This window comes from Mirounga angustirostris, unplaced genomic scaffold (assembly GCF_029215605.1).
Source record: "Mirounga angustirostris isolate CCGP_5_RB_7025 unplaced genomic scaffold, mMirAng1.0.hap1 SCAF_3, whole genome shotgun sequence".
Taxonomy (NCBI): Eukaryota; Metazoa; Chordata; class Mammalia; order Carnivora; family Phocidae; genus Mirounga; species Mirounga angustirostris.
This window is the reverse complement of record NW_026991711.1, coordinates 191,867,311-191,886,707: the sequence shown is the minus strand read 5'-3', so window position 1 is coordinate 191,886,707 and position 19,397 is coordinate 191,867,311. Positions and strand designations below refer to the sequence as shown.

The following is a 19,397-nucleotide window of genomic DNA, read 5'->3' as shown; positions in this document are numbered from 1 at the left end:
GCTGGCGGCCACGGGGCAGTTCCCTGTTGCTGCTCTGGCAAATGCCCACACATTTCATGGCTTAAGATAACACGGCCTTTTCATCTGATGGCCCTGGAGGTCAGAAGTCTACACGGGGCCAAAATCAAGGTGTTGGCAGGACGGTCATCCTTCCGGGAGGCTCTGGGGGAGAATCTGTTCTCTTGCTCTTTCCAGCATCCCGAGGGCGTACTGTTGGCCCGCGGCCCCCCTTCCTCTAACCTTCAGAGCCAGCATGGCTGCTGGGGTGCTCCTCACAGCGCTGCCCTGCCCCCCCTTCCTTCCTCCTGCTGGGCCCCTTGTGATCACCCTGAGCCCAGATGGGGGGCCCAGGACCGTCTCCCCAAGTCCAGGCCAGCTGATCAGCAGCCTTCACTGCATCTGCAAGCGCATCCCCCTTCGGCACATGACCTGACCCAATCACAGATTCGGGGGATCAGGAGGTGGGCGTCTTTGGGGACGCGTTGTTCTGCCAGAGTTCTGAAGGGAAAGTGGGCGAGCGGATCTTACTCCCAGCTGTCAACTCCACAGCCCATGCCCTTCCTGAGAAAATAACCTGCAGATGTGCTCCAGACGGAGAGAAGAATCCCAGGCGTGACCCCAGGAACGCGGTATTGGGGCCGGAAGGCACCGATGAGTCACAGCATCAGGATGCTAAATCACGGAAAGCATGGCGCCCAAACTAGGCAGGACGTCCAGTCACAACTGAAGGACAGCGTGGCGTAAGGAGAGGTGAAGAGCAAGTATGTGCATCCAAAGTCCTGACTATATGAATAAATACCAGGAAGGATAATGATGGGAAACAGAAACTTGCTAACATTTTGTGAAGTACTTGGAGGAGACTGACCACAGGACGACAAACAGGACAGGTCTGAGCAGTTTGCTGCTGTGAGAGCCAGAGGCCCCTGGTGTCCTGGGAGCCCCGGGGGCACTCTCGGCTGAGCCTACCCTCCAGGCCCCACGTGGCCCCCCCCAGCTAGGGGGACCTCACATCCCTTGGTAGCAGTATTCCTAATGCCCGCCTCGTTTGCCCATGTCTCACGCTGGGAGAGCTTTCAGAGAGCATTTCAGGAACCCCGATCTGTTTGTAGAGATTGCGAATCCACAGGTCCACCTGTTTGCCCTTCTGGGGAAGGCTCGCAGGGCTAATATTTGATTTTCAGGCTGTGCCCTTGAAAACAGGGTGTTCTATTTAGGTAAGCTCTGTCCTCGCCCAGGGGCATGAGTCACTGCCTGAGCTCTCTCGCCCCCCCGTGCTTTGGGGTTACTCAATCCTTCCCAGCACGGATGCAGTTGAGAGGCCACCTCTGTAGATGGGGGTGCAGCTCAGCAGCCTGCAAACTCGGGACCTCATTGGAGCCCAGGAGGCAGCCCGCAAACCGCAGTGAGTACGTACGGCCTCCGGAACGCCAGGTGGAGGCTCGCCTCTCTCTCTGCTGCGCGTGGCCGTCGGGTCGAGGATGCAGGTGTCTGCAGCCCCGGCTCTTCCCCAGACGGGGGGAGTTAAAGAGCTGGGTCATTCTCTCCATGTTCCCTTCCAGGAGGCTTCCTTGGGTGCTAGTCTTTACTTATGTGGCATTAAAAAATCACGCCTATCTTTTCTGTAGTGAAGACTCCTTAATAGCCGAGTAACGAGGATGAATGTTGAACACAGAGAGGAGCGATAGGACAAACCGACGCGCGGCAAGATCTCCCCTCCCCCACACAGTCCCACAGTTAACCATTCATTTCTGGACATTCTTCACAGCCGGGGAGCCTGGCCCATCCTCAGCGGCCTCTCCTGGAAATGTGGATAAGAAGAGCAGCCGCGTGGGGGCACCTGGGTGGCTCAGTCGTTAAGCGTCTACCTTCGGCTCCGGTCATGATCTCAGGGTCCTGGGATCAAGCCCCGCATCGGGCTCCCTGCTCAGTGGGAAGCCTGCTTCTCCCTCTCCCACTCCCCCTGCTTATGTTCCCTATCTCGCTGTGTCTCTATCTGTCAAATAAATAAGTAAAATCTTTAAAAAAAAAAAAAAAAGAAGAGCAGCCGCATGGCAAGCTTGTCTAGGGAGTAAATGTTCTAACACAAAGCCCCAAGTGCACATCGAAAGACAGCCGTTTGTCTTTCCGTGGCCAGGCACTGTTCTGGGCGCTAGTGACAAAACTGAGCCCTCACTGGGCTTAGACATGGGCGGGGAGACAGATCCTACTCAACAAGTACATGACTCATATATTAGATGAGCCCTGAGTGCTGCGGAGGGATAAGCAGAAGGAAGTAGTGTTGGGACGGTGGTGGCTATTTTAGAAAGGGCAATCTGCGGAGGCTTCTCTGAGGAGGTGATGTCTGAGAAGGGATACGAGTGATGTGAAGGAGGGTGCAATAGGGAAACCTGGGGGAAAGGCGACTCCTGGGGGCCACGGGGAGAAAGACAACAGGGCAGGGAGGGTGGAGGGGAGATGTCCAGCAGAGAGATGGTGTGGCATGAAGCGGGGTGGCTCTGTGTGGCCGGCCAGGCACAGCCGGGATTTATTTTGAGGGCTGAGCCAATAGGGTTTGTTGAGGCATGAAATGTAGGATGACAGGGAAGGAGTGGAAATGACTGTGATTCCTGAGCACTTGACCTCAGCAGCCAGGCTGATTCCAAGATGGGGAAGCGGGGGCCTTGGGGGAATCCAGACCTGTCTTAGACGTGCTATCTTAGAGATACTGGTTAGACCCCTGGCCGACGTGCTCCGCAGCCATCTGTCTACCTGCCTCGCAGGTTCTGGGGACAGTTCTTGGCTGAGGGCACACACTGGCACCTGCTGTCTAGACCCGCGCCGTCCAATATGGCAGCCACGAGGCACATGGGGCTACTTAAGTTAGTTACAATGAGGAAAAAAAAGACAAAGTTGGTTCCCCAGTGGCGTCAGGCACATTTCAAGGGCTCAACAGGTGCAGGTGGCTACTGGCTACACCCTGGGGAGCAGACGTAGTTTAGTTCCTCGTTCCACTGGGCAGCGCGGGTCTAGGGAGCATCAGCGCCACGATGCTGGTGCGCATCCCTCAGGGAGTGAGCGTGCACAGAGCAGAGCTGAGGTGGGGGCCCTGGACCCTCCGAACGTGAATACCGGGGGGTCCAGGAGGATCAGCAAAAGGAACAGAAGGGGCTAGACACCCAGACGTGAGTGCAGGGGAGCAGAGCAAGAAAAAGCTCAGGGAGCACAGAGCCTCTGTTATTATTAGACCTTTCTCTGCATTTTTAAAAAGTGAAACGTCATAAACCCATACATTTTCACAATCTGCTTTTCCACTTAATACCTTATGAACTGGTCATGAAGATTTATTGCTACAGCTTTATTTTTAATGGGCGCCAGGTGACCCATTGTTGAATTCATGGTTCAAGTTGGTTATTTAGCAAAAGCTTGTAATTTTGGACATTAGGGTCTTTCTAGTTCTTCACTCTTAAGATCCTTGCTGGATCAGAATATCCTCTCATCATGCCACCAAACACTCTTCTGTGTCACTGAGATAATCCTACATTTTTTAAAGATTTTATTTATTTATTTGAGAGAGAGTGAGAGCAAGAGCACAAGAGCGGAGGGGGGGAGGGGCAGAGGGAGAAGCAGGCTCCCCGCTGAGCAGGGAGCGGATACAGGCAGATCCCAGGACACTGGGATCATGACCTGAGCCAAAGGCAGATGCTTAACCGACCGAGCCACCTAGGCGTCCCAAGATAATCCTATGTTTTGTCTCCCTAGAACCCGGGATGGCTCACAGCCCAGGCCCTGCACCAGGTAGCAGACTGGGCATAAAGAGGACCATGCTCTCACACAAGGGTCTGCCCGACTTTAAGGCTCGAAGTTCATCCACAGCTAGACACACGTCCTCATTATATAGCCCACTGCTCAGGACTCGATGGTAGGAAACAGGTAGTAAGTTAAATCTATCCTAAAGCACTTACTGATGCCAAGGTTTTTAACATCCTAATTTTGTATATCTTTGAATTTTTGATTCTTTGGAGTGCAGCATCACATCCTGATGGGAGGAAGCCAGGAATAACAAGACACACTGTACGGTAAACACCCCACTCCCAAGTCCCTGGTCCCACACGCCAACTGCAGGGAGAGATTTCTATGTGCCTGGGGCTACATCAAAGACGGCATGGCCTCCCCCTTCCTTCTCGTCCATTTCCCGAAACAGTCTGCAAGGAAAGCCCCCCATTCAGGATGCTCTCTATGTGGTGCCTGCCACTCATGAGTTAGAACCTAGGAAAACTCCTTCCAGTCGATTTGGAGGGAAGGCATCTGTGTTGTCTATCCTCCCAAATATCAGGGATCTGGGCCAGCTCATTTGTCATGTGCTTTGACAGAGGAGACCCAAAGATGTGTTGCTTCTACGGCTTGGGAACAGGTGCTGGAGTCTTTACCCAGGCCCTGTCCCTACATCCTTTACAGCGGATTGGCACTTCCACGTCTGGGGAGAAATCCACCTAATATGCATTTCTGTTAACTTGTAAATATTAAAAGAAATATCGTTGTTGTCTGTTTTCCAATTGGTATGTTCGGTGAGCTGGTTGTTTAGCAAACTGCCCCTTGGCAAATTTGCTCCTGGCGGGGGCGCCTGGGTGGCTCAGACGGTTAAGTGTCTGCCTCCGGCTCAGGTCATGATCCCGGAGTCCTGGGATCGAGTCCCGCATCGGGCTCCCTGCTCCTTGGGAGCCTGCTTCTCCCTCTGCTTCTCTCTCTCTCTCTCTGTCTCTCATGAATAAATAAATAAAATCTTAAAAAAAAAAAAAATTTGCTCCTGGCGAATCAGGCCCAGACACAGCGTCCACCTGATGCATATTCAGGATAGGAAAGTTCTTTCCATTTAGTGAACGTCTTTCTTGGTTTCACAATTTCTTCCCTGTTCACTCAGTTCCATCAGTGACTGTGGTAGGTTCCTTGAGCCGAGCCTTCCATTTAGCGTCCCTTTTGGAGGATGGCCAAGACATCAGAAACCCATTGGAGCGATTCCCGAGCTGCTCGGTTTGTCACATGGCTACCCAGCTCGTGGTCTCCGGATGACCGATTTCTCCACTTGGCCCGTGACTGGTTCACGGAGCAGAGAACTCGAGTTAGCTGCTCTGTCAACCAAGTCCGGTGTCAAGAACCCAGAGTCCTTATCTTTAGGCTGGTTGCAGCCGTGCCCTTTCTCGGCAAAGCTGCCTGTCTGGGCTGGACTTGAACCCACGTGTCCTGACCTCCTGGCGCTCATCACGCCCACCCTTGTGCCTCGGGACCACATGCCCGGGTCCTGCGGCGGCCCAGGGTCGGGGGGACACTGCAGAAAAGGTTCCTCACAGTCAGGGGCGGCTTTAGTTTTTGCTGCATATTTAACTAACAGCACAGTGAACAAGAGACGAAACCATCAAAAATGATAAGAACTGTAAAAGCCCTTCCCTTCCACCTCCCTCCCAGAATGACTCTTTACATCCCAAACGTATCACCTGCTAGAGCCCTGTTTGCACGGTAAGGCCAGTGGGCTTCACTGTGCTTGGCTCAATGTTCATGTGACACAGACTTTCCCCGCCATGGCCTCTCTGCAGCTCACAGCACTGCTCGGCATTGACACCCCCCCAGACAGCCTCCTCCGGTCTGAGAGCGGGTATTCAACGAGCCCACCCCAAGCACATGGCAGGCCCAGTAGACACGGCAGAGCGGGCCAATCCCCCCACACCCCACCTCCCACTTCCACGACTGGCCCTTTCTGAGCAGACAGCATCAGACGCTGCTGAATGAGGGGGGCACCCTGACCATTACTGGCCCCGGGGGCCTGGCCTGGGCCACAGGCTGCACGCAGGACCGGGGGAGTCATGGTCCGCATCCTTGTAGGAGCCTTCCGTTTCCAACAGCGTCGAGAGATCAGCTGGGCCTGTCTCCTCTTGGCAATGTGAAATGACCCAAGGAATATGACTTACCTTCACGCAAGAAACACAGGGATTTCTGCGAGACCGCTTCAGCTGTCTAGATGAAGGTGGAGCAGCCCAGCTCAAGGGGCTCTGGGAAAGAGGCTGCCTCTTGGGACCTGGCCCAGGTGGTCCTCCGTCTGCTCCCTGAGAGCTGGGTTCCCCTCCTTCCCATTTATCTGTGTTTCTATATATACTTAAAATAAAAGTCGACAACCGCTGGGTTGCCTGGAGGCAGGGTCTGGTCCATCCGAGGGGAAGGGGGTGTGCCAAGCGGGAAGGCCAGGCTGGCTTTGCTGGCACAGCTCGTGGCCCTCTGCAGGGCCCGGCGGCCACAGCCAGGGCAGGGGAGCTGCTGTGAGTAAGAGTGAGAGGGCACTGGAGGGTTCACAGGAAGAAAGGAAAGAGAGGGAGGGGCTTCAGCATGTGGGGAAGTGGGTCATCAGAAGCAGAGGGAGAAGGGGCGGAGCGCAGGGCGGGCAGCTCTGGCCCCCACTTGGGACCTGGAGGTCGGGTCAGATCAAGGCCTCCTGTGGGCTCCAGTGTGAGGTCTCGAGGGGGCGCCTTAGGGGCTGGCAGTCCCCAGAGGCCAGCAGGGTGGAAGCGGCCTCATGACCAAACCCAGGGGGTGACCAGGAGCCCACGGCAGAAAGGCGGGGGTGGGGGCGGGGTAGGGGGCAGCGGGAGGCCTTGGCGACACCGACTCAGACCCCTCCCCGCTGACACCGGGGTCGCCCGCCAGAACCACGCCTGTTTCTCTTAGTGGCTTGTCCATTGTTATGGACTTTGCTCTGTGTTGGGACCCAGAGTTCCCCGCACAGCTGGTCCTTCTCTGTCTCCTTGGGGGCCCTGTCTTTCTCTCTCTGGACTCCCTCCTGCAGGGGTCTCCTCCTGCCTGGTGACGACACACTGGGGTCAGTCGAATAACACTCCTCCCACGTGAGAACTGTCCTATGTTCCTGGTTCCCGGGACCTGTAAATATGTCACCTCACCTGGCAAAGGGGCCCCTGCAGATGTGATTAAGTTGAGGATCTTGAGGCGGGAGGTCACCCTGGACTATCTGGGCGGGCCCAGTGTCAACACAGGTCCTTACAAGGGGCAGAGGGAGAAGGAGGACGAAAGCGGAGTGAGGGCTGGATGCCAGGCTGGCCGCCCTGAGGACAGAGGCAGGACTGGGCGCCAGGGAGTGTGGGCGCCTCTGGCAGCTGGGGAAGGCATGGACAGATTCGTCCCTGGAGCTTCTAGAAGGAACTCAGGCCTGCTGACACCTTGATCTGAAGACTTCTACCTCCAGAACCATGAGACATGTACGCATCGTAAGCCGCTGAACTCCCAGTGATTATAGTACACCTGCCCCAGGAAACTCACAAATACCATCTATTGGTGACAACTCCACACTCCCTTCTGAGCTCCCGGCAGCACATGCGTGTTCATTTGTCCCCCTGATGTCCCACAGGCAACCTAACCGCAACCTGTCTGAAGCCTTTCCTGGTTCCCCCAAACCTGCTCCACCTCGCCTTCCCCAGCGGAGGCAGAGACAACCCATCCTCCCAGCTACTCAGGCCCCGACCCTGGAGTCGCCCGTGGTACTCGCACGACGGGTCGTGGGCAGACTTGCTGGCTCCATCCTCTAAGTACAGCTGACCGTTTCTCGGAGCCCACGGCTTGCAGGGCAGCAGCCAGGTCTCACTGTTCCCCTGCTTGATGGCGGCTGGGACTCCGAAGATCTGAGTCCCATAGAGGCCCCACACGGCTGGCACCCCACTCCTCTCCTACCTCCTCTCTGCTTCCGCCTGGAGTGCCTGCCCCCCTCCTCCATGAATCTGCTCGAGGGTCTCCTTCTCAATAGGTCTACCAGCTGCCACGGACACCAAGAAAGGGTCAGAAAGGAGCACGGTGCCCAGCTAAGCGTTACAGGTGAAGGGGGTAAATAATGGCGGTGGGTGCTGACTCCATCCATGGCTGCCCATTCGAGGATGGGTACCATTCAACACGCTGGAAAGACAGAGCCAGCCTCGATCCTAAAACCCCTCCATCCCGACATTCTGGGTGTTTCCCTATTTTATCACCTCTAGCTCGCCATGTCGTGGCCAAAGCATCACCTGGTTCAGGAGACAACGTGACCCTGAAGCTGGGTCAAGAGGAAATGAAACTATTCAGGGGACACCTGAATGCAGGCTGGAAAGTCAGGTCCCCTCATGTTAATTAGGAGGAAGCCGAGCCCAGAAAGCGGGACGTTTCCCAGCAGCCGGCTTCCCATCCGGTGTCCTGCACCCATGCTTCCCGTTGTCTGCCCGCCCTGGGCGCCCCGCGAGGCCCCTGCAGAGGACACCGGAGTGGCGGGCTCGGCCCCCCACACTTACTCCAGTCTTTCCTCTTCCTTCCTTCTCAGATCAAAGTCCCGCTGAACCACTTCCCAGACGTGCTTGGCCTCTTCGTCCGTGAGCTTGGACAGATCCAGTTTTCTCCCCATCTCTGCTTGTCAGGATCACACCTGGAAAAGACAGGATCACCGGTGGTCACGCCGTGAGCCTGTGGACAGCGCCTAAGCCATAAAGTAAGAGGCAAAACAGAATGTACCGAGATCCCGGGCCGTTTGTCTGGACCTGGGCGGAAGGCTTTACTAAAACAGGCAGATTTGTGTGGCTGAAACGTGTCAGGTTTATATGTGGAATTCCTGCACCCCTGGGACTCACACACTGAGCCACGGGGCCGCTGTCCCTCCACCGTGAGAGAACGCTGGCGATGTCAGTGTCTAGGGGCGTGCTGCTTTCCCCCATCCCAGGGTCGTGCTCTGCAGTGGGAACCCCAGAAATGCTGGGGAAATGCTGGAGATGTGCTCCATCCATGGGCTTTTTGCCTTAGAACCCCTGGTGGAAGCAACACCGCCGAAAAGAGGCAACTTCTGCCCAAATTCCTGGTCAAGCTGTGGAGTCGCGGGTACACACCCTGGCCTGCTGAGCGGTGGCCCCAATGTGACGCCTGTGAGGTCACTATGTCTGTGGGGGGCAAGGGGGGCGTGCGCATTCTTCCCACGGTGGGGCCGAAGTGCCGGCAGATGAGGGAGCGGCTACCAAGCCCGTGGGCAGCACGGTCGGCGGGAGCTCGGTTTACCCGAGGGAGGTCGGCTGTGGGAGCGCTGAAGCCCGGGCGCACATTGGTCGCCCCGACGCCCGGGCCTCACCCTCCTCCGAGATCCTGACTTCATTCAACTGCTTAACACGGCGGCATTGTGTGACGCCCTGTTTCTAGGTAACCTGCTGGCCAGGAAGCCAGACTTCAGGTGATTTTATGCCCTATTTGTAGACATTAAACCGGATCCCAGTCCATGTTAAAAGGACAGAGGAAGGAAAGTCCAAATGCCAAAAGCCAAGATAAGCAGAACCTTAGAACCTTGCATGCTATTTGGTTTGCCCGGGTCGCTCAGTTGGTGAAGCGTCTGCCTTCAGCTCAGGTCATGGTCCTGGGGTCCTGGGATCGAGCCCCGTGTCTGGATCCCTGCTCAGCGGGTGGCCTGCTTCTCCCTCTCCCTCTACTGCTCCCCCTGCTTGTGCTCGCTCTCTCTCTCTCAAATAAATAAAATCTTAAAAACAAAACAAAACAAGTGTGCCTCATGGACCAGCAGCGTTTCCTGGGAGCTTGCTACAAATGCAGATTCTCAGGCCCTGCCCCAGACCTCCTGATTCAGAATTCGTATTTCAACGAGATTCCCAGGGGGTCATGTTCACACTGGAGCAGGCCGATGTTGCTGGTCCCGGGACCCCTGTGAGCAGCAAAGCTCTAGTGAAGCAGGACAGGGACAGAGAAGGGCTTGGCTGAGCAGAGGATGAGGACAGACCGGCCCTCCTGCTGGCTCTTCCCACAGAGCAGGTACACGGGACTCACAGATGCCGAGGCTGCCATTACTCTGGGTACAACACAGAGGCATCATCACACGAGGGAGGACTTCGCCCGGGGATTCGAGCGCACGGGGCCGGGGGTGCTGCCCAGAGGGGACCACCCTGCTCACCCCTCCACCCCACCATGCCCGTCCTTTGAACATTTCTTTGCCCCTTCTGGTGTGACTGCTGTGGCCACATCCGTCCCTGCCAAGCTCCAGGAGGGACAGAGACTTTGTGTTTTCCCAGTACACAGCAGGTACTGTTCCGCGCTCCCAGTGCTCTGGTCCCCTACGAGCTGCACATGGGCGCCCCTCGGCCCGAGGGTGAGGCGGCCACACCCACGCCAGCTCTCCTCTGGGCACCAAGGCTCAGGCGAAGATGCAGTTTGGGTGACCGTTGTGCCGTGGACAACAGAGTTTGAGAACTGCTGTGTGCCTTCGACAAGTCTTCACGGAGGACTGAAATCCGTTTCTCAGGAACGTCAGAGCAGGGGTCCCATCTTTCTGCACTCCCTGGGAATTCTTCAAGCCCATGAAAGACCTGATTTTGCTTCTGAGTTCTGGGGAGCAACTCTCTTCCAGTTCTGCTGACCATTCAAGCGTTCGTCACAGAGAAGTCAACAAAACTTGCTCTGTGCTGGGGATGGACTCTGATTTGTTTCACAAGGGGTCAATTATGACAAGTGACCTTTTCAGGGCAGCATCCACATACCATCTACAATGAAAACTTCCTCAGAGTTCCCGTGGCCCTCAACAAAAGTATTCCCTGACTTCTGCCTTAAATCAGTGAAAAATTTCTTAATACTTTTTGCACCAAACCCTCAGTATTTCCCCCTTCAAGCACGATGCTGACCGTGAACGATGCATTCCGAAGTTGCCTTGACGTGCCAGAGTCATTCAAACTATTTTCATTGACAGCTGAATTTAGATTTTGGACAGGAAAGTGTTAAAACGGCATTCACTGTTGCCGTTCTCCTAGAATATATGATTTCTGGTTTTTAAAAAGAAAAAGTTCTTTTTTGATGGATCACTGGGGTTTATTCATTTTTCTTAAACCATTTTTGAAAAAAAGATTGTATCCTAAGAAGCACATTCATTAAAGTTCTCTTTTCAGAGCAGATGAAAGATCTGTGAGCATCAGCTGACTAGTTAGCGCCGTCTCCTCTCCAAAGAGACACAATTCCAGGCTTCCTTTAAGAATCCTAGATGGTGAGGGATGGGTGCGAGAGAAGCCAAACAAAAGGAAACTAGTATACTCTTTCCCATGAGAGCCTAGAGGCTGGTAAGCATGGATGGGAAGGCTGCTAGCCATCAGAACTGCCCCCCGAGGCTGAGGACATGTGTGTGTCTCCCCTCTGCCCTGGGGCCCTCTTCCAGACTGTTCCTTCTCTTGGAAGCTTCTTGCTCATAAGGAGGGCTGCTTGGTTTCCCAGCTCGGACAGCAAAGACCACCAAGGCCCCGGGGACAAGATGCATGCTGGACCTGGAGGGTCTGGGCACCTCTGGCGAGCGGGTGCCTGCCAGGAGGGGGTGAGCCCCTCAGAAATAGGCTGAGATGTGAACAGGGGAGACCAGCAGGCCGAGGGCGGCAGGCGGCCCCACTTGCTTCTACAGAAACTGTGGCTCCGTGGCTTAGCTCCCTCTTGGAAGTTCTGATCATGACGCTGAGTTATTACGGAAAGTGAACCTAGGTTCGCTATGCTCTGTTTAATAAAGCCAGAACCGACATGATCTAGATGGTGAAAAAGAGGCATCCGACACAGCCAAACCAAGCAGTTCAACGTCACCTGAAAATTTTACTCTAGTGTTTATGTTTAGCTCCGACCCAACTTCGGGGGTAGAGGGAGAGGAGGGAAGGAAGAGGGATTCCAAAGTTCAGAGTCGCCTGTAGGAAGCTCTGCCATGCTGCGGGGTTGGGGCGGGGGGAGCGAGGTTCCCAGCACAGCCAGGGGTTGAGAGACAATGGCCCAAGACCCGGGTCTTTATCTACTGTGACTGAATCTTCCCACTTAGTGAATTAAGGACATGCAGACGCTTTTAGTGCTTTTTGAAAACTATCTTTGGAAAGTAACCTTAAATTGAATGGAGAATACTTTTGACCTGACCAAAAGTCACTGGCATCTTGGGGAGGCTTTTCTGGCACCCATCTGGCTTGCCTCGGGCTGGTATGCTGATGGGGGCCCATCTGCCAGGTACGGCCGCACTGTGTGACCCACGTGGGCTCCTGGAGTGGACAGCCCTTCAGCCAATTATCCGTCTCCCATCACTACACACTGTGTTTGCTCCCCGAGACCCCGATTCGCCCCTGGAACCCCTCCACCCTCGACAGTCACGGGGGAGCATGCTTCTGTTCCTGCCCCCGCGTGGGGGAACCTCCCAGGGCGTGTGTGTGGGGGGGAGGTCTGTCTCCACCAGGCTCCAAGTCATGAGGTTCCTGCGTGAAATGCTTTCAATTTCGCCCGTTCCACTGCTCAGATTTAATCACATTTTTAATCTCTGAGACGGTTAGCCCTCCCTGATTGTTTCATAGCTGTAATGGAGAAAAGCAAGGATGACATGGAGATTAACAAGTTGCAAAGACAGTGGAATGGGTTTTATAAAATGGATATCCCAGATGCAGACCACTGAATTTCGATGGTGTGTTGTGTTTATCTGTTAAAGAACTGAGTTCATAGTCTGGCCAAGTTCAAGGGAAGTGTGGGCGGAGGCTCCTCCTACATGACACTTGGCTCAACCAACCTCCTGGGTCAGCTGCCCTCTGAGCCTTGGAACAATGGTGATTACGAGTGGTCACCCGCCTGAGCAAATAAAACTGGGAAGCAAGTCAAAGTTTCTCATGAAATGCCCAACTCACAAAGGAGGCAGGAATTGCTCTCTGACTCAGAGTCGAGGCTGATAGGTGCTCTTGCTGATAGAGGTGCGGGCACGTTCCTGGGGGAAGGCGGATGTGCCACCTGGGGAGTGCTCTGTATTAACCCTGGTGGCTGTTTCTCGAACACCACCCTCCGCGCTGGCCAGTGTGGCTATTTCTGTGGCCAAGGCTTGCTGCTCATTAGGAGCGACCAAAGCCCCAGCCCTTGTCAGCGGCAAAATGAGAGCGTTTCCACCCAGAAGCTTCCCCGGACCCCTGCTCGAGGTGCTCCAGGTACCCTTGTTGCTCTAGCAGCAACCGCACCGGGTGGGCAAGTGGGTGGGCACTCTGTAGCTTGCCCCCGCGCCCCCCCGCCCATTCTCTCTGCTCTCTCAGGTCTCCGGGCGGTCACTGGTGATGCTCTTCTCTACAAGGACATAGTTTCTGCATGTGCAGCTAAGGCCTCAGCCCCAGGGTCCACAGCAAGAGCGGGTCCTGGGGTGAGGCTGCAGGATGAGGACAGGGCCAAGAGTCAGGAGCTGGCGTCCCATCCCGGTTCAGGCACCAGCTGGCCCTGTGACCTAGGACAGCTTCCCCGCCTCTCTGGGTCTCAGCTTTCCCATCTGTGTCCCAGACAGGGTTGGGCTTCGTGAGCTCTCTAGCCCTCTCCAGCCCTGCACGATGCCGGGGTGTTAAAAAGGGGAGCCTACAGGACGGGCTGGAGGGGCTCTTCCTCCAGAGGTTGCTTCTCAAACAAACAAGACAGTCAGCCCCAGAGGCTGACCCAACCACGTAAGCCGGCACACACACGAGCAGGCACCACCTTGTCATCCAAGGGCACCGAAGTCACCTTTCCCGTTAGCCTTCAGGGCTCTGAAACCTCTTTACCACCCCAAGCCCCCCACCAGACCCACTCAGCTGGTTTTCATGTTTCAGTCTCTAATGCCTTAATCAATAAAACCCACTGACTTCTCCTCCCTGTTCCTAGAACTGTCCTCCGTCAATCCTCCAGAGCACTTACCACTGTGCCCATTTTTTGGATATGGGGAGGTCCTGGAGATTTGGGAGGGGATGGGGCTCTTGCCCAGGAAAGCTGTAGCCTTGCTAGGGTCCGCAGAGTGGCCCAACAATGAAGCGGAGGCAGGGACGTCCAGCAAAGAGGTGAAGGAGCTGGATCGGAATGGCAGTGTCACTGGTCAGCTACCCATGGCCTGCAAGCCCTCGCCCTTTCTGTGGGCTTCACAGCCACGGCCAGTGCCTGCCTCGGCACATGATGGGCTAGTGGGGGCCTCACCTCCCCCATTACCATTCCAACCTCTCAGAAAGAAATACGTAAATAAGATTTTAAAAAACACACCACATAAAAAAAGAAAATGTGAAAGCCCCAACCCAACTGAAAATGGAATTTTCAATATTGGGCTAAGGTTAGTAGAACACAGGTTTCTAAGCCTCAGAAACTTGAGGGGATTTGTAAGGGAGGTTTAGCTCAGGCCAGGACCTGGGACCCGTGTCCACTATGCCATGCCCATCACCCACCAACCGGTCCCACATCTCTAGAACTAGGTGGATGGGGGGAGGCGGAAGGAGGGAGTGCTGTATGTAAACAAAAGATGATTCTAATAAAGCTGGGGCTTTGGGAAGCCCCGAGGAAGGTCAGGACCCTCCTCCCGTGGCAAAACATCATCGGGGCTCTGTCCCCTCCAAGTGGCACCGCAGTGGAGGTGGGAGACTCTTAGAAGGCCTTGGGCCCCTGGGAGTCCAGCCTTGAGACTCCTGGGGTGACCGAAGCCTCAGCCCTGTCTGCACTCGGACGCGCAGGAGGCTCTGAGTGAAACCACTGTTTTGCCCAAAATGGGCTCCCTGAGAACCCAGGCTCGGATCGGCGTATCCCTGAGGCCTGGGTTTGGTGGAAAGCGAGCGCCCTCCTCAACAGCCTGGCCCAAGGCCTGGGAGCCGCCGGGGGCATTTTCACCCGGGTGGAGCTGCACACATCACCACGGACCCTCCCTCTGCCTGGGTCCCCAGTCCAGGGCGCCACACTGGCCTCGCCATTCCCCCTTCTGGCTGCACACTCACCGGCTCCTTTCTAGGGGCGGGCAGGCCCGGGTGCTGCCCCCGGGGCCGCTCTCTCTGGTCCTGCGACGGAAAGGAAGGCGAGCAGGCAGGGCGTCGGGTCCGGGCGCACTGGGCCGAGGCAGGACGGCCGGCGCAGGCCAGGCGGGGCGCGGGGCGCACGGGGCCACGTAGGGCGCAGGGGGGCCAGGCGGGGCGCGGGGCACCGGGCCTGCGGGCTGGCGGGGCGCGGGCTAGGTCCGGGGGCGGCCGGCCGGGTCACGTGGGCCGAGCCCCGCCCCTGCCCGTCCCGCCCCGCTCCGGGAGCGCCTCCGGGTGCCGCGCGTAGGGCGCGGGGCGCGGGGCGCGGGTGCCGGGAGCGCGCCGGAGTGCGCGCCGCAAGCCGACCGCCGGGAGGAGGGTGGCGGCGGGGAGGGGGGTTGAGCCCACCCCGGGAGTTGCGGCGACTTCGTCGGGGTCTGCGGCTGCCGCGGCCCCGCCCTCGGCGCCAGGGGACCCGCTGGCCCGAACGCGCCCTGGGAGCGCGCCGGCCGTGTTTCTGTTCCCACCCAACCCCGCGGGGGAACGCGGTTTACTCCGGCTTTACCGACGGGGAAACCGAGGCTCGGGAGAGAGCTCTACCCAAAGCCACCGGCTCATGAGTGGGAATGCCCTCTGGTAAGTGGGACTTGGGGTCCCCGGCTTCGTCGCGCAGGGCCCGTGCCTCTGGCAGCCCTCCATCCTGCCCGGCGTCGGGTCGCGGCTGGGCCGGGGAGCCCGCAGCGCCAGGAGCCCGCGCGGGGAGGGCGCCGAGGCCTTGCCTACCGAGGACCGGCCTGCAGGTCTCGGCGGAGTCCGCGCACGGGGCGCGCAGAGCAGACGGGGCGGCGTCGGAGGACGCGGTCGGGGCGACCCTGCTCCCAGCTCCCCGCACCCTCCCGCCCGGACTCGGCGCCCAGGGACGCTTCAGACCCAGACGGCCCAAGCGCCGCCACCAGCCCCGGCCGCCCGTGCTTCGGAATTCCCGGGGACAGCAAGGGCACCACCATCTCCCCTCTCTTTTGCGGAGTTGGGCGTCTCAGAGCGCTCCCCCCGCCTCCCTCTCGCTTATCAAAAATGATGAAACGGAAGGTCCACCGCCCCCGCCGCGGGAGCTGCCTTTGCAACTCAGTTTCCATAGCTACGAAATGGGGATAGGACGATTAATAAATACATAATCGGTGCTGTTAGGAGAACACCTACTACAGACGAGGGAATTAAGCCTTATGAGGATCATTGTGATGTCACATTGGATAATACGTAAGGAGTCTTCAAAAGCCACAAAATGCTACTGTAGTTCGTGTTTACCTGGCCTGCCCAGGAAGCACTGCAAGTGAGTTTGGGTGTTTCAGGCCCTTGGGCTGCGTTAGGATAGGAACTCTCACCAGGCATCTTCAACTGGTGTGTGTGTGTGTGTGTGTGTGTGTGTGTAAACAGTTGCAACTTAAAGCCGAGTTTCCACAGCCCATATGAGCCCGTTCCTATGTTTTTCATTTTCTTACCATATATTTTACTATTGCTTGTAAAAATCAATGAACCTGTTAAAAGTTGGCATCAGGACTGTAAGTCCCTTAAGGGCAGAGTGGAAGTTTTTTTTTTTTTTTTATACTTCAGTGTTTATTTACTTAAATGACTGGGTTTTAAAAAATGTACAAAAGTGATACATGATAAAGATATATGGTAAAGAATATTAACAGTATAAAATGAAAAGTCAAATTCGCTCTTGTTCCTGCTCCCAACCCCTCTCCCCAAAGGCAATCATTGCTAATGGTGTCTTGGGCGTTGTTCCGGAATTATTGTGGGTGTGGATAAGTACATGGACTGTGGATCCAGCTGCAAGAGCTGGACTCCCAGCTGGATGTATTACCGTCTAGCTGTGTTAACCCTGGGCGTGTTACCTTCCCCCCTCCCCCCGGGGCTCACTGCTCCCTGTACATGGTAGGGATAGCAATAGAATCTACATCCTAGATTGTTCTGAATCCATATACATAAAGCTCTTGGATGAAACCTGCTATGTGGTATTTGCTAAATGTTAACTGCTATTATTATAGACCCAATTCATTCTTTTTAATGGTTGCAGAGTATCCATTGCATGAGTTTATCATAATTATTTTACAGTTTTCTAAGGATGGACAGTTAACTTTTGATTTTTTTGCTATTTTGAAAATTTCTGTCATTGATATTATGGACAATACTTAGTTTCTTGACATATATGTAATACAAAAATTTTATTGTACGAACATACCTATCATTGTACATATATACTTATATCAATATATTTATGGAATAAAATGCTAAAACTGAATTGCTGAGTCAAAGAATATGCAATTTTTATGAGGAAATTCTAGAATTAAAACATTTTTAATTGTTGAAACAATCTCAAAATTACAGAAATTTACAAGTATTACACAAAGATATCCTCCCCTCCATTTGTAAGCTGCTGACATGATTTTTCTTTAGTGTGTATTTTACACAAACAAGGGCAATCTTCTACAAAACTATGGTCTAACCATCAAAATCGTGATACGTTGCTGTCTCTAATCAAGAGAACCCTTTCAAATTTTGCCGGTCATCTCAATAATATCCTTTATTGCAAAGGATCCAGTTTAGAATATCCTGATTTCCTACATTAGCTATTTAGGGGAAACTGGGAGGGGACAGGGAAGAGAGGAGGGAGAGGTTAGCAGTGGTACTTGATGGCTCCTGGCTAGGATCTCGGGGTGTGCTTGCTTCTCCTCCCCCTGACATTCCTGCCTTGCCTGGTCCTCACCTTTGGGATTCTGCCCACCCCATCTGCTCCCCAGCTTCTTGGGGCTCCCAGTGACCCCTTGGTGGTACCCTCTGGCTCCCTGACAGTTAGCCCGCGCCCCTGTGACTATCCTTCCTTGTTCACTTGCTTAGGGGCTGGTGTTGTCTTTCTCAACACTGTGGCTCAGTCCTGTCTCTTGATTGAGTGATCGAAGAGCAGTTAACATACAATGTTATATCAGTTTCAGGCGTACAACCTAGTGATTCGACAATTCTATACATTATGCTCCACTCACCAGGATAAGTATAGTTATCATCTGTCCCCATACAACATTGCTGTAATACTGTTATATCCCCCATGCTGTACTCTTCATCTCCACGACTTATTTATTTTATAACTGGAAGTTTGTACCTCTTCATCGCCTTCACCTGTTTGCCCATCTCCCTGTCCCCTCCTCTCTGGCATCAACCAGTTTGTTCTCTGTATTTATGAGTTTCTTTCTGTTTTGTTTTTCATTTTTTTTTTTAAGATTTTATTTATTTGATACAGCGTGACAGTGAGAGAGGGAACACAAGCAGGGGCGGAGTGGGAGAGGGAGAAGCAGGCTTCCCGCTGAGCAGGGAGCCCGATGCGGGGCCTGATCCTGGGACCCCGGGATTATGACCTGAGCCGAAGGCAGACGCTTAACGACTGAGCCACCCAGGCGCCCCTCATTTGTTTTGTTTTTTAGAGTCTACATATAGTTGAAATCATATGGTGTTTGTCTTTCTCTACCTGACATATTTCACTTAGCATAATACTCTCTAGGCCCACCCATGTTGTCACAAATAGCAAGTTCTCATTCTTTTTTATGGATGAGTAATGGTTCATTGTATGTGTATACATCTTTTTCATTCATATCCATCTATTGAGGGACACTGTTGCTTCCATATCTTGGCTATTGTTAATAATGCTGCAGTAAACTTAGGGGTGGATATATCTTTTTGAATTAGTGTTTTCTGTCTCTTACCGATGAGGAAACTGATACCCAGAGAAGAGGTGGTGTACCAGGGTCAGCTTGCCTCTCTAGCAGTAAGCTGCTCACTAAGCCATCATGGACTTGCCCGAAATCTGGTTGATGGGTGGACACCAGAGGGCAGTAGAGGGCTCCTCCCCATCTCCTTGTCTTCATGGTGGCTGCCTGGAGACCCTGCCTTTGCTGGGATTTAGGGGCAGAGAGGACAAGGAGGGAAGGATCATTGTCTTGGTCATTCCAGCAGGAAGCTCAGCATGGAAGATGGCCTTTAGAGGAGGATCTTGAATTTCACCTTTTGGGAGGCCCCCATCTCCAGGACTAGTGTGCAGGCAAGTTTCACTGAGGGCTGGGCTTGGACTTAGCCTGATCTCTGCTTATAGCCGGGGACCCCAGAGGAAAGGAGGTCCCTGGCCCACCAGGGAGTGTCCTCAGTCTCCACGGGATGGCTGAGCCCAGGATTTGTGCTGAAAGGCCTGCTGTCCCTGCCCCACAGTCCCCTCCTGAGTCCTCTAGGTCACTGCAGGCGGCTGTTAAAATCCATCCCTCGTTCTCCCCTGTTTTGATTCCTCTGGGCCAGTTTGGCATTGGGCTAACAGGGGCATCTGGATTTTTTTGAGGTGAACATATAGGAAATTGAATACATGCAAAATACTGCCCCAAACCCCAGCCATGTCCAGCAACCTGTACGTTGTAACGTAACAGTAACCTGTACGTTACAAGAAAATATGTTTACATCAGATATTGAATGACATTTTTTTTCTTTTATGAATCTGGAAAGTTGGGGAAAATCCCATTTTTGGAAGCATTCTTCTGGCTCTGTGGTTGTGGGACTGGGCAGGGAATCACAGGGCCTTTGAGGAGGTGTCACCTGACCCTGCTTCAG

The 19,397-nt window shown here is 54.5% G+C and overlaps 1 protein-coding gene and 1 long non-coding RNA gene across 11 annotated transcripts in view; one reads left to right on the top strand and one right to left on the bottom strand.

The window, feature by feature from the left end:
- MLPH (melanophilin) overlaps positions 1-14,996 on the bottom strand; it is a 40,649-nt gene extending 25,653 nt beyond the window's left edge. For 2 of the 10 annotated variants that reach the window (XM_064587302.1, XM_064587304.1), the window contains exons 1-2: positions 14,736-14,994; positions 8,292-8,422 (exon numbers count right to left, since the gene is read on the bottom strand). In XM_064587302.1, coding sequence (XP_064443372.1) covers positions 8,292-8,401 — 110 coding nt within the window. In that variant the 5' untranslated portion in view covers positions 8,402-8,422; positions 14,736-14,994. Of the gene's footprint in view, positions 1-8,291; positions 8,423-14,735 lie in introns of those variants that run through there. The other 8 variants (XM_064587303.1, XM_064587300.1, XM_064587305.1 and 5 more) reach the window with 6 other exon arrangements.
- A 112-nt stretch (positions 14,997-15,108) lies between these two features.
- LOC123838682 (uncharacterized) overlaps positions 15,109-19,397 on the top strand; it is a 34,724-nt gene continuing 30,435 nt past the window's right edge. The window contains exon 1 of the long non-coding RNA XR_010410361.1: positions 15,109-15,389. This is a non-coding gene — a long non-coding RNA (uncharacterized LOC123838682). The remainder of the gene's footprint in view (positions 15,390-19,397) is intronic.